This window comes from Larimichthys crocea, chromosome XVII, assembly GCF_000972845.2.
Source record: "Larimichthys crocea isolate SSNF chromosome XVII, L_crocea_2.0, whole genome shotgun sequence".
In the NCBI taxonomy this organism is placed as follows: Eukaryota; Metazoa; Chordata; class Actinopteri; family Sciaenidae; genus Larimichthys; species Larimichthys crocea.
Window position 1 is genome coordinate 26,435,716 of NC_040027.1, and position 15,389 is coordinate 26,451,104.

A 15,389-nucleotide genomic window follows, 5' to 3' on the forward strand; every position below is an offset into this window, starting at 1 on the left:
TTATGCTTTATTTAGGGCACTCGCGTTGAGCGTCTCTTCCCTCTGTGTGCCCTCAGTAAACTATAATTGCCGTGTGAGTCCTCTGTTTCCGCTCTCATTCGTAGAATGCTTTATTTTTCCGTTCTCCTAAGGAGTTTATATTTTTGGCTCAGCATTCTTTGCAGAAGACTTCTATTGTTGAAGCACATTCGCAACAGCAACAAAAGGATCATAGTTTGCCTTTTACAGAGTCTTTTCATTATGATTTCTGCTTACGTTTAGATTTGGTCTTTAGCCTCTGTATACTCAGCATTTCATCGTGGAAAACACTGCATAGCTGATTCTTATGACTGGCTGTTGATTGCCTTTTTCTCATCAACATGGAGCTTGAAATGAAAATGGAATGAATGGAGACAGAGGTCAGTTGTGAGCAGCAGGGAAAGGCAGTCTTCAGGTAGTATTACACCAGTACTCCTGCTGCACAGCTGCTTGATATTGGGAATGACATGACAACTCATGCTGCCTGAAAAATAATATTGCCAGTTCTGTACAAAAAATAATACCAACCGCTATTTTAGAGCAGAATTTATAGTGTAGACATGCAGCATTTTTAAATTATAATTATGAATAAGAATTAAATTAAGTACTCTCTGTCTTAAATGACCAACATCGAATAATGCAACGAACTTCTAAAGTAAGTACTATGTATAAATTGCTGTGCCAAAATATGTCAATATAATGTAAATAATAAAACTTTCATTAAATTGTGCCACAATGATAGTAAATATAATGTTAATTTTTCATTAAGTTTATATAGATAGAAAGATTTGGAGTTGGGTTAGTGGGTTCCATTCTTTATGAAATGGCGTAAGGACAGATAAATATATCTAAAGGTGAGAAAATAAGTACTGCAGAAGTTATTTTTTTTGTGTGTAGCTTTCAGTCCATCCAAAAATACAGCCAGCATTTAGAAATAACTTTTCCTAAAATTCACCAGGTCAGGTCGATTTAAAAGAATTGGTGACTTGCAGTTGAATTGGGTAGTGATTTAAATAAAGGGAATGAAAAGAATAAGAGCAACAATGATGATAATGGAAGGATCATGGACAGTTTTATCATGAATTTCATTAACTGGTAGTTTTCAAGCTAGCTTGGAGAGCTCTTCTGGTCACGATAGGCCTTTTTTCAAAGCAGATGTCGACTCACACTCATGACTGTGACCAGGTGACGCAGCGAAATAATATTCAGTTTATTAGGCTACACCGGTGCCTTTCCTACAGTCACATGTCAAAATGTCTTCTTCTTCTGGTCATTTACCAAACTAATATGTCATCACTGACTAACTATTGTCCAAAATGGACACATTCTACATTAGATGCTTACAGTCCACAGGACCATATACTGTATTTGGGTTGCATGTGGACATCTAAATCCTTTCATGCACGGCCAAAAATTTTTTATTTAGGTCACAGGGAACCTCGTGGACCCTCTATACATACACCAAAACTATAACTTGAGCTTATTCCTGTGATTGATCTAAAATACTTTACACAGCAGTTTTGCATGTGTATAATATTGTCCCAACCTCTCCAGCTAGAAAAATTCTTCATTCTTGACAACTGTACTGAGGGAGAACTTTAATGTTAAAGTAATAATTAACAGCGTGGCCGCTTTGATTGACCCATGGGTGCCATTACAGATGGGTTGTTTGAGCAACCAGGCATCAATCGTGCCATCTCAGGTCTGCCGATGACCTATGTCTTTGACGATTTTTAGATTAGCCAGAAGGTGGAAGTCAACATGTCAGCAGAAGTCAGCGCCACATATTTTAAGCTTCAAAACCCGCTTCAGAAATGTAAGGGTGACACCACTACGTTGTCCATTCTTTATGCTGTTATTGTATCGTCCTTGCAACTCCATGGCAACACTGCATACTGATCTATCATTCAGAGCAAAATAGCCCTTTGTTTACAATCTAAAAATGCCAGTAGGTGGTTCGTAATAGGTCACAAGTTTTAAAAGTCATCACCTGCTGAAGCAATCACTGACTCATTGGCATTCATCAACGGCCCTATCAACCACCTGCAGCTGTGTTATGGTCATTTGCTGCTGTGGGACAACTCAATGGGCCATATTTGTGTCAATGTTTCAATAGAAATCTGCTCAAATGACCCTAATAGCAGTGAGTGTGCTACCTTCCAGTCTGTTATTTAGAATGCACTAATCTTCCTGCTATCAGCTCAGTGAAAAATTGCATCATTGTGTAATTTTATTCATGCACCTTTTTGCTCTAAAATGATGCAGTAGATTGCAGCAGTCTTGGCGCCAACACATTTCTACAAAGCTTTAATTGAAATTCTCAGACAGTAGCAACACCAGTGACTTTGAGGTGATGTGTCACCCAAAGCAATATGTTTTCATAATCCTCTGATCGTGTGTCTGAGAAATAACACAGTTTTGATTAGATACAGAGTTGTATGGCTAATTCAAGATGAATTTTCAATGTTAAACTATTAGCACACAGGCTGGTCAGTGTTGCAGGATGATACTCATTGACAGTGTATATACTACAAGGTGAAGGTTAGGTGGATTTGTGAATTGTAAGGTATGCAAACCCATTCACATCTATGTCAAATCCATCCACATGTGGAAGTGATTGAAGAAGTCTCTTTGTTGAGATTTAGAAAAGCAGCAGCAATCATTCAGGTCCTTGAGACAGCAGCACCGGTATTTGAAACATGAATCAACGCTTGCAGAGCAAACAGAAGTTGTGCTGCTTACAGTCGAGGATGTTTGTTTGTGAGGATCAACTCAGGGCAAAAATATTGTTTGGAATAATGCAATCAAAGAAAACCCAATCCAGTTTTGTTTCTCACAACACCTATAGTATATTAAGTGCTAAACCTTTATTCATATACTCCAGTACCATTACTCTGAATTTCAACTTTAGTCCCCTCCACTGCAAAAAGGTATATTTTATTCTTATTCTGAGCAATTGAAGCTAAGGCAGAGAAAATCAAGGAGTAGCGAAAGAAGCAAAATCCAGAGCGTCACAGAAAAAAAAGGTTGAACCCAAATTCAGATTATGGAGGCAGAGCTAAATCAATTAAATGATTTAATGACACATAATCAAAATACAAGCGACAGAATATACGGTCCACGTGAAGAGGCAAAATACAAAGTCAGAAAAAATACAGAAGACCTAAGGACCTCACAGGGAAAACAAGTGATGGGCTGTGACACTTCACACAGGGACAAAGAATGAAGACGTCCTAACACCAAGACGTGAAGACTGGGCAGGATAATAAGACCCAGGTAAAAAAGGAGGAAAATCAGGAACAGGTGAAAGTAATCAGGGCTTGGCAGACAGGCTTGAATCACAACAAATGCAGAAAGTTATACAAAACATATAAAATATCTCGAAGATAAAACTGGAAATATCTAAACATTGTAGTTTCAACTGTCTGTTATCTGTATTCCTACGCAGATATCTGTTCATAGAGATGAGCAGAAATGTGTCTTTGTCGTCTTTCTCATGTATCAAGTTGCTAATCGGACTGCAGAGGGAATCTTGGACCAGATATCTGTTTTCCAGATATCCACTGGCCACACCGGAAGCCCAAACATTGGACGTTTGCCCCAGGAGCTAAATCACTGTCAGACGATAGCTGATGGGTTCTGAGATTGTCCTAATACATACCGGGCTCCAGCCTCCCATGACCCTGAAGAGCATCAATGGATATAGAAAATGGATGGATGGACCTTACTATATAATGCAGTGCAATACAACAAAACCATAAACTTCAGCCCTAGATATTAAGTTGAATCCATCCTCTTTGACAGGGTATCAAGAAAAATTGAACGTTAAGCTTCAGAAAGGCACCCGCTTGATGCAGAGCTGTTATGCTGCATTGTGTTATATTGTATCACCATTGATGATATTATGTCGTTTTTGCGTAAGGGGAGCCATTTTTTTCACTTCCTCCATTGCTATCTGTAATCATTACCCATACCATTGCTTCCCCGGTTAAAAGTCCACATTAATCAACCAAGCCAGAGAACGGAAATGAGAGTGGTGCAACAGCTGCTCCTCAGCCGCCCTGTTCTCTCTCTACAAGGATTAAAGGCTCAGTGTGGCTCGTTCCGAATTAAAATTTTATTCACTATAACGTTACCCCAATGAACCAGCGGGAGATACAACAGCAAAACGTGTGACTAATGGTCTATTGCCAAATCAAAGGAGGCGACTGAAAACACAATGGCTTCAGATGAATAATAAATCTCTGTTTCATTCACCGCTCCAGCACCATCTATCCTTTCAACTCGCCAGAAAAACAGAGGCTACCGCCTTTATGGACGAGGCAGCCTCTGGAATCATCCGCTGAAAGAACGCGTTTTGGTCTCATGCAAGCTCTCTGCATTTGGAAGTGACTTGTACTCTGTTAGATAAAAGCTCAACTTGCTTGGAATATGCTCATTTTTTCATCAGCTCATGCATATTTCAGCCCTAAAAAAACGTCTCCTGTCTTCTGCATCTCTGGGTTCTCTGCTGCTAAGAGGTCTCACTAGCTCGCAATTGTCTGTCCTCCTCACTTGAGGAAAATGAAGAAACTTTTTTTTTTTCTCGACCTTTTTTTTGGGGGGGTGGATCAAAGTTAATGTACAACTGTAGAACTTTACAGGATGTGACCGATGAACTGTGTGCTGGTTATGTTTGTGTGTGCATAGGGATTTTTGTATGTGTCTGTGGATTTGGGTACAAGCTTTTTGTGTGTGCAAATTGACTTCTGGTGTGTGTGTGTGTGTGTGTGTGTGTGTGTGTGTGTGTGTGTGTGTGTGTGTGTGTGTGTGTGTGTGTGTGTGTGCGTGTACACTGTTGAAAGTCACACTGCTCCAACACAAGCAGTAACATACTCGCTAATTTAGCCTTCCCGAGAGTGTGTTGTACCCTTTCAGATTTAGGCTTTCTTTTCACACACGCAGCACACACACTGTCCCTGTTCCAGGCCCTGTGGGTTTGCTGTTGGCAATGTGTGGTATATTTATATATGGTCTGAGAACACATTAGCAAGTCCAAACACATCCTGTCAACACTAAGTCACAGTACAAGCAGAATAAAGAGTAAATTATTTCACTGTGATGTTCAGTGCGATGTGTGATACGATGAGTCTTGAAGAAACTTCTTAAAGTCAACTTTTTAGAAGGCAGTGAGGTGCTGGTGACTCAGCTAGAAAAAGAGGCAGATTGCAGTTATGATCTGGGAGTCAGGGCTTATCATGCGGACCTGGACAGAGAACGTTCAAGTCTGGGCCAGGTGCTGTTGTTGCTGACAAAGTCACTGGTCACGTTTTATGTCCAGTGCCGATGTTCAGTGCTAATGCTAATGGGTGGGGGGGTTGTGTGACCTTTCAGCCCGTTCTCACTCCCAACTCATCAAATACTGCAGCTTGATCCTATGCTTCAAAACCTACAGTGTCATGTAGGTCCCCCTCTAGCGTCATGTCATGTCTGGACACACCCTTGTAGCTTAATGATTTAAAGCAGCATTGAAGCCCGGTGACGTGGTATAAAGAGCAAGAAACTGCATACAACAATATTCACCCAGGATAACAAAACCTATGCCCCCAGCACTGTCCACCTCGACCCACCATCTGGGAAGGCTACAATCCGTTACCTGTGGTTGGCGCGGACAGCCAATCAATAAGACTTTGAGTTGCTTTGATTCCAAGATTGTGAAACATGACTCCCTGCTCCCTCTCTCTGATTGTGGGTGTGTGGTCTGGAACCAAGCGATGCGAAACCAATTATGTCTCAATAAGACGTTCCCCAGCATCTAACTGACAGATCACTCACATTAAGCCTCAATTATAACTGTCACAATTACATTTCCCTTTCGTGTTTCAGGAAACGTGAGACTTCCATTGCACCAGTGTTATTAGTCAGTCACATGGAGCTTCTCTATAGACTGTCAGGCTGTTCTATTTTCAGAGGCTGTTTCTTGAGAGCAATCACATCAAGGCTTACACCAGTGGTTCTGGTGTAAACTGGGGCAGGAGGCATAGAGCCACTGCGGGCAGTTGTTTCACCTTCCCCATTAACTTTTTGGCCTCTTGAAGAGAGGCATGACAGAAAAAGATTTGAGGCCCACTGACTTACTTTATAGAAGTTATCTTTTCTACTCTGAGTGCTTGTCATTTAAGTTTTAATTTAATGTTGCCATTTTTACTACCACTACACAGGAAGGAGGAGGATTTCACTATTAAGAAATGTGTATCATCAGAATACATTGTTACTTTTGATTCTATATTATTAATAGTAAGTCCCTCTGATTAACTGTTTTGCACTCATACTAAAATGTCACTAGCTAATAAGAATAAGTAAGGAGAAACAGGATAACTTTCGTTCTGACTCCTTTGCAACAGTAATATCTGACGATTTGTGAAAATCAAGCATTGGTTATTTTGCCTCCTGAATTATTATATAATGTTTTTATCATTAGTCATCTACTCACAACTGCCTTTCTCATGAGGTTGGTGTTAATCCCAAAAAGTAACTCTGGTTCAAACAGTTACTTTTACCTTCCTATGTACGAAACAATGAAACGATGGGATGTGTGAAATAAAGTGTGACTGTATTTACTTTCCTGCTGTGAGCAAGTGAAGACCCTGCCCTGCATTGTGTTTCATGTTTCATGTTCTAGGCTAGTCAAGAACCTTTTAACAGAGGAGACAGGGCTGGTCCCATCCAGTATACTGCAAACCGCATCTGAAGGAGGTCACTCATTACGTAACAACACTGCTACTCCTGACTAACACTGGCAGCCTTGCTGTGACACACTCACTCACCCACCTACCGCTCCTCCCCCCACCTCCTTTACTCCAACGTCTTCAATTGCTCCCTCACTCTCTCACATGGCAGTTGGACCAAGAGGGATTGGGTGGGCTGCTGCTCTGGGAGAGGGAGGGACTGTTGGATAGGGTTTAGGTTGGATGGAATGATGGAGCAGATGGGGATGGAAAAGCTTTGGCTTGTTGAGTTCAAAATCAGAGCATGATGTCACTGATTGCACCACATTGCCTCTACTACACCTTTTTCATGACCTCTCTCTCTCTCTCTCTCTCTCTCTCTCTCTCTCTCTCTCTCTCTCTCTCTCTCGAAAGTCTGGGAGTGGACACAGTAAGAAAAAAGATATTTTGAAGCCAAGATTTATCTTATTGGCTTAATTGTCCATGACACATGTCTTGTTTCTCCATTTTGTAGAAATGTGTGCTCAAAACATTTCTTTTCTTTTCTTTTTTTTTTTTGGGGGGTCAAATCGGGTTAGAAAACTGGGACATATTTGGGGCTCCAGAAGTAAGAAAATGTTTTAGTTGATTTAGCATGATGTAGCATTTGGATTGAAAAAATCGGGCTCTTTGATTATAAGTCAAAACTACAAAAGCTACATTTAAAAACAAAAGAAGAGTCAAGTACTCAGTCTTGGAGTATTTTGAGTCCTCAGCTATGAAATACTGAAAAAACATGAATCCTGAGAAACATTCACATATGAAAAGAATGTATTCAAACCCAGAAACAGCCCCACCCTGTCCACCACCTCCCTGTCCCAGAGGAGAATGTATGAGTGTTTGAGTGATTAGACAGGGTCTTCTGAAAGTTATATTTTTTTTACTTGATTACATTACCAACTCTGGAAAAAAGTTTAAAAAAAAATAAAAAATGTACTGCCTGTCAAATTAGTGTACCTCCCCTGTCTATGCAAAATGTATTGTAGCCCACCAAGAAAGGACAAGACCAAGACCACACACTGTATAGCCAAGTTAGACAACTAATATTCACCAAATATCTTTGGGTGAGGCATGGTTCCATATGTCTCAGTCTTCTCTTGTCCCTACATTAACTTTTAGTGTTTTAGTGTAGACATTTAACCGTTTAGTGATTTCCCTGCAGTCGCTTAACACATTTTGAAATCCTAAATCCCATTAAGTCCTGAGTCCAACTACCAATGCATTCAACACTGAAGACTAGAACCAAAATCAATGCTCTATCAAAGTCACTATACATTCAATTTATACTATACAACACATTTAAAAATTAGATTTACAGTTGAGTTACTGTTGAAATTATCCAGGAAAGAAATGTTTCTATGCGGAGAAACAGTGACAATGTCATTAAAAGACAGTTGGGGTAAATACTTCCACATATTGTACACATTGTACCTTCATCCTCAGTCTAAACCTCACATGAAACTTGAGCACAGATTGTACTTCACAATCCTGAATTGAAAAGTCCCTACTTTGGTGCCACAAAAATAGTTTTTCTTACAGGACAGCCACTCCTGGGTCTCTTTGCTCTTTCTTACTCTCTATTCTCTCACTTTCACTTGTCCTCCATCCATCTCTTCACCACCTCCTCCCTTTCATGCCGGCTTGAAGGCTGGCCCTTGAAGTGTTTGCCGTGGCCTCGCTTGTTTTGTTACGGAGCTCTGTCCGCCCCTCTTCAAAAACAACTATCCCTCCCTTCTTCTGCTCACTCGACCTCTTTTTTTCCCTCCTTTTATCTTTTTCTTTTTCTCCTTCCAAGTTTTTTTTTCCATACTTGAGGAGGACAGAACTCCATGCTCCAGCAGTTGACCTTCAGTATTTTGGTTAAGTGGAGCCCATTTACAAAAAGGCCCCTTCACCTGTCTGTGTTGATTGCCCATTTCTGCCTTCCCTATAATTCTTTATGCACTCTACTGGCTGATATTGTCGCAGATATTGAACGCCTCACTATTATGTCTCCTTGTTTTACACTCCTATTAAAGCTGCATTGTTTGGTGTGTTATGTTTTATTGGCACTGCAGTCCAGGCTGTGCATCCGTCTTCTTAAACACTGTGTTTGAATGCCACAGTATGTCCCCCCCATGCTTTTGTGTATATTTTTTATAATAAGTTAACAGATTGTATTTAAAGTTGAATCTGACTTGAATTTCTCTTGTTTTTTCAGATATCTTCAGTGATCTGTGTACAGCAGCACTCTCTGACTCTGAAGAAAATGAAGCCAGTACATGGGGAGACGTGTCTCAGGACAGCATATAAACATGGCCAACTGTTGTAGTTCATTATGTTGGACTACAAACATTTTTTGTTGGACCGCAAACATGACTGATAACTCCAACAGTGGTTTTTCAACTGTAATTTCCTAAGCTGGACTTTAGATATCAACAACTGTTATGTTTTTTTCTACTTGTAGTTCTTCGTGTTCTACTACAAACATGGCCTGCTCTTGTATTTCAACTGTAGTTTTTTTTTTTTTACATGTCTGAGTCATTGAAGTTTCTCTAAAGCCTCTGGAAAAAGCTGGAACTTTAACATGCCTGAATGCCACAGTGGGAAAGCCATATGCGAGAAGTACCATCTGACCATCTGTGGAGGCCTGAAGAAGAAGATGGATGTGGCCACTGAACTCTATATCCAAAGTTGGATGAATTCATATTACATATTGTAGAAAAATGCAATTCCTGAGTGAGTGGGCTAGATACCTGAAAAACTCAAATCCCATTTTTGACTCTCCTTCTTATGGAAAACGTAATAAATTCCATGTTCTGGTTGTGAGTAGGCCTTGGCAAGGTGCCCTGTTTTGCTGCTATGCTGTGCTGAAGCAAAACTCTCTCAGACCAGGTTCTGCCTCTGCTGACCCGCTTTAGCTGCTTCTACGACATTAGCATCAGCCTCCAGAAGAATCTAGAAGTTGTCTTTGCTTGCCTTTCTTTGTCCTGGTAGAGTACTCACATAATGAAGTGCTTCACACTGCATTACTATCATTACATTAATATCAGATGTATTATCTCAACATGCCCATTCTCACGCCCTGTAAAATAGCGAAATTATCTGTATAAATTGCTCTAAGAGGCTGAAGGAATCTACTTTTCACTTGTTATATACTTGGATATAAGGATGGTTTGTTTTGACAGAAACTTCAATATATATCATTGTTTGGAGATCTGTCAATGAAGTCATTGTCTCAATGATGAAATCCTTTTATGTTTGCTATATCCATTTATATATGAATCTATAGCAATTAACTACAAAAACAATAACAATATAGGTGACATAGGAATATACACTGTTTGCTTTTTGTTACTTAGGGGCAGAAATGTTCTTATAAAGTTAATGTGGCTAACGTGTTATTTAGGGGTTATCTTTCTACTGAACTGACTTCTGTTAGTCAAACATGGACTCTTCTCGCTGTGTTTTGGTTTTCACCAACTTTTAAGAAGGTATATTTTCTGTATCTGGACCAGGTCATCGCTAACGTTGTCTGTAGGCCTTCTGGTGCTAAGTAAGGAAACTTGTTTGCCTAAAGCAGCTTTTTGATGTTTCTGGAAACAAGGTTAATGAGAGTGATATGACCACAACAGTAAGTCCAGGCTGTGGAGCTAAAGCAATGAGCTAAAAGAGCCCACAAAGATCTGTGGAGTTGAGCAGATTTGCAAAGTTATGTGATAATACTCTGTCCGTTTGCTACGTCAGAGGTGCAACAAATGAGAACTTTAAATTCTAAAAGAATTTCCTTCATCAGTTCATGATGGCTTAATTACTTTCAATCAGAAAATGCACGTGAGAAATGAACCAATCATAATGTGTTTTCTAATTTATTCATTTTACACACACAGTGAATAGCAGACAGAAGACGTCAAATAGCTTTTGATGGAAATTAAACATTACTGCAGCATCTCTTTAGATGAGTGGGGTAGTTTTATGAAAGAAAGACATTTATGTTGTGCTACTTGTACTCATCTCTACATAATTCGATTTTCGCTGTCAAGCGTCTTGAGAACATTTCACACTTTGTTTTGCTGCGTGCCAGCTTCTATCTATAGGCAGATCATATTTAAGCATTGCGTTTCAGATTTGTGTGCATGTAAAGACTTCATGAACAATAACTCAGATGCTATCCAGGCAACTAGAAAGAGGCAACCAGACATGACTTTGCAAGGATGCTGAAGAATGTGTCGACCTTTATATCATTGTAAGGACGCTCATTTACAATGGATAATATTCCGAATATTCTATTAATTCATGAACACGGATCTCGTCCTGCTGATTCATCTCCACATCCATATAATGGCTCATGACGAGCTGCATTCAGACACGTACTCGAGCAGAGACCATATTGATTGTATTCTAACCTTGAAATTCCTTTTATGGATCTGAGCGCCAGGTTGTTTTTGCTGAAGCCAAGCAATAGTTCAGCAGTGCAACAACATTATCAGATTTATGATGAGTCTTTTGAAGTCCATGTCAAAGCACTTACACGTGTTTTTGTTTGTTTTTACTGAGATATGAACCTTTGTTAGCAATCTGTGAGGGTCACCACCATAAGCCAGGTAGCCTGAAAAACGTTCCTATGACACATCACACTTTTTATCTAAAGTAAATTACAGTATGTTGGGAAAAGTCAGGGAACATTTAGGCTATTTGCTGCAAGTGATTTTTCAGGGAAATGTTTTATTAGCAAGTAGCACCTGGGCTGTTTCCTAACATCAGCTGTGTAGGTTTCACCATTTCAGAGAAGAAAATAGTACTGTACACTCACTGTTCATTTATGGAGGAAAATGTAAATAAACATTAGTGTTAGGCTAATGTTGCATATTTTGGGCAAGTAAAGATCCATGTATTCTGTATGACTGCTGTATTGTTGAACGCCATTCTCCATCTGAGTTTTTTCCATTGCATTGTATTGCATTTCTACTGACAGATTGAATTATATAAACTATCCGTTGAGAAATCCGAAACGGCACCACTGTATTTACAAATAGATGACGCGTCGCAGGATGGAGCCCAGAAAAATGTCCCATGTGAAACAATTTAGATGATGGCTCATTTGATTTACATTTACAGTACCTGCAACTTAATGAAAATGCAGAGAAGAAACCAAAAGGGTGTCGAAAGGCTGAATATTCACCCAATGACTGATTACGTGTCAGAATGTAACACTGAGTTACTCTGCTAGAAGGCTACAGTAAGTTACTGGGCTCAGTCTTTGAAATGACTGTAATAGTTTAAGCACCAAGACCTTGACAAGCAATTAATGGCTGGATGAGTAAGTGGATGGATGGATGGATGGATGCATGGATGAGTAAATGGATGGATGGATGGATGGATGGTCCATGGGAGGAAAAGTTAACTATATGGACAGATGGATGGATGATGCAAAGATGGACAGGTGCAGTAGATAGGTGAATTAATAGTCAGACAGATGAATATTTTGACACTGTAACTGGGTTACAATCTGTACCAGAAGGCCAAACTTTAATAAAGGTCATATACATTCATATTTGTCCAATTGTAAAGAAATCTACTCATCTTGAACATGCTGTATATTTTGTTTATCATATGTTAAATGACAAATATTGTATCTTTGTAAAGGAAATATTTATATTGTACTGCATCCTGCTGCAATGTAATTGGCATTTCACTCTATTATGGAATGTATCAAGTCTGTATATTGTACAATCTGTCATTGTAATGTACATATTGGTTCATTGTGATAATATGCATTTACAATCTGAATTTTGTCACCCTGTTTTTTTTTTTTTTTTGTATTTTGAACTTATTACAAACTTAAAAATGCATGGAAGGGTCAGATTTCATACATAGAGGTGAGAGATTTGAAATTCAGACCACATTCAGGCCATGTTTCTTCGTGTGGAATTAGGACTGTTCCCATCAGAGCAAGAAGATCACATGGATACATACAAACAGACAACATCCTTTGATATCTGCTGCTATGCAAATGATTATAAAATTATGCACTTATTATACATACAAGGTTTTAGAACAGGAAAAACTTTGTCATTTTTGTGGCTTTTCTCTAAGCATCCCACTCACCTACTTTTTTGTGCTATAAAGTAATATATCATAAGTTTCCCAAATTTGACCTGTTCTTGTGATTTCAGTGAGAGCAGAAGTCATCGGTCATCTCACTGATGGTAGTGGTTTACTGGTTTAAATGGACACCATCAGGGGACATTTTTTTAAATCTTATGTGCAATTGGTAAAATGCACTTGAATTTTGATCCATACAAAATGTATAATATATTACATTGAAAGAAAACTACTCTTATTAACTACTACTTATTGAAGTGGGGTTGTATTATACTTATCTATAGTCAGCATGTTACCTTAAGTTATAGACAGGAGTACCAGCACAGAAGTTAAGCAATACACAGTATGGATCAGAACTAAATTACATAGTCACACAATAATACAAACAAACTGTTCCAGGCAGCAGTGAACCAGCAACTCCCGTGTTCTGCAAGATTAAATTGGTGTTTTTGTCAATGAAGTCTGGTGGCTTTGAAGAGAGCAAAGATCAATATAAACATTTTAGTTTCCGGTTGTCTGGCTGCAAGATAAAGGAGTGAAATATAAATATAGGGTACACATAAAGTGATACTGATTTTTTTGTTTTCATGTTTGGCTTCTTTTTGTAGCTTAAATATGTTTTGATGTTGACAGAGTCCACAGCGGAGCATTGCTTAGCTAAAATGTCCTGTACTCTTTTCTTCTTCTTTTTAAAACTTAGGACCTGCTGACCACTGTCTACTGTAGGCAATACACTGATTATGGACAGGTACCTCATACAATCTCACAATCTTCAGTAAATTCGAGCTATTCCTTCAACAATCCATAATTCACTGGAAGTTTAGGAAATCTGTGATATACTGTAGGTAATACACTCACTATGGATAAGTACTTCTAACAACTTCAGAAATCTGAACCAACTCCTTAACACAGAGGTGTGCTTACTTTCCAATATAGCATCAAATACAATAGTAGCTAAACTGTTGGCTAGTGTTGATCATCTGACCGGTTGTGTTTCTAACCTTATTGGACATATTCTTACATTCTATCATGTTGTTCCTAGATTTTCACAGTTGATTTGATGAGTACAGTAGTATTATAACCAGTAGAATCATGTCCAGACCTACAAAATGAAACCTAAGGTGTAATAAACCTTTGTTTTCTTACAATCAAGAAGAATTCAAGGGTACACATTGCTAATACCACCAGAACTCAATCCCCAATTTGAAGACCCACAATTAGAATCAACATGTAGGGTTCTCAAGGCTGGCGGCTTTGTAGTGTTGGCCAGCTGTCCAAATTTGAAAACAAATTTGTGGTGTCCGTTCAGTCACAAACACCATTTGCTGCTTCACGAATCCAAACCAAAAGGTTTTAAAAACGCTGGCAAAATCATTCTATTGCAAACACCTCTTTCTTTTTTATGAGTAAGAGCACAATCATGCAATCATTTCTTCACATCTTCCTTGAATTTCTCTGTACATCTGTTGTCACTGTAGGACCAAGAACACAATGCAAACACAAGCCTTGTGTTATAACAGAATCTGGCGTGCCTGCAGGACAAAATATTGTCTCTTTGCTATCTGCTGAACAGGAGATTGTTCTATATAAAATACTATACTCAGCAAGCACAGGTCCCGACACTGAGAGAGAAAAAAAAGCAGCAGAGTGAGAATGGAAGAGATGTGATCTTTCTCCAACACCTCACTGTGTTCTCTATCTCCCGGACCAGACTTGTGTCAAGAAAAGATGAGTGTTCAAACGAGATGTTATTAAAGTCTGTGCCAGTAGGCGGTGAATTCACTCACTGTCTGAAAAGAATCCTCTCTGCACGTCATTGCAGCTTGTTTTATTATGATTTAAGACTGTATTAAAATGAAGTGTAATTATTGTGAGTTGGGCAGTGAAAGGGAAAGAAATAGTAGGGCAAGAGGTAAAAAGAAAACAGCCTCTATCTTTACCTTTTTTGCTACAGGGCTGTCAAAGTGATAAGTGTAAATAGCTTTTCTGTATGTTGGAACATGTGATGAAATACAGGCATCATGAAAAGCCCTGGTGTATTTCTGTTTTTTTGTCAGTGAGCAATAGCTCCTCAGGTACGCTGGAGTGGCGCCTCTGCATCATTACCATTCTAGACGGCCTCTGCTTGCCCATCAAGGGGAAGAGAACAAGCTATTAATGTTAGACTTAAAGCATAATGTATTCTCTCTGTCTGACTGGTGCTAACATTTTTATCTGCTTTCCACTGCCCCCAGATGAAAACATAATTTAAAAGAGGAGATGTGAGTTATAAAGTCCTAAATGCTCCAGATTGTCTATCTGGCCTCAGACTAACCCTAACACTTGGAGATGAGTTAAGGCTTCCATTTGTACCAGGATGCTGTCTCTTAAAATATGTTAATTACTATACAATATATAATTTATATTAAAATGCATTGGATTTAAACTACAAGGTAATTCGGTCACTTTGATCCTGACTGAAGGAGTCCTCCCCCATGAGTTTCAGACACACTGCATTCTGGTGAATGACTATTAACTAACCCTGTCAATTATGCCTTTTAT

General features: G+C 39.0%; 1 protein-coding gene across 4 annotated transcripts in view; it reads left to right on the forward strand.

The window, feature by feature from the left end:
- mcf2l2 (MCF.2 cell line derived transforming sequence-like 2) overlaps window positions 1–14,876 on the forward strand; it is a 122,334-nt gene extending 107,458 nt beyond the window's left edge. For 3 of the 4 annotated variants that reach the window (XM_019276759.2, XM_019276758.2, XM_019276761.2), the window contains 2 exons: window positions 6,680–6,753; window positions 8,965–14,876. In XM_019276759.2, the coding sequence (XP_019132304.1) occupies window positions 6,680–6,753; window positions 8,965–9,056 (166 nt within the window). In that variant the 3' untranslated portion in view covers window positions 9,057–14,876. The remainder of the gene's footprint in view (window positions 1–6,679; window positions 6,754–8,964) is intronic. The other variant, XM_019276760.2, reaches the window with a different exon arrangement.
- Window positions 14,877–15,389: the final 513 nt, after the last annotated feature.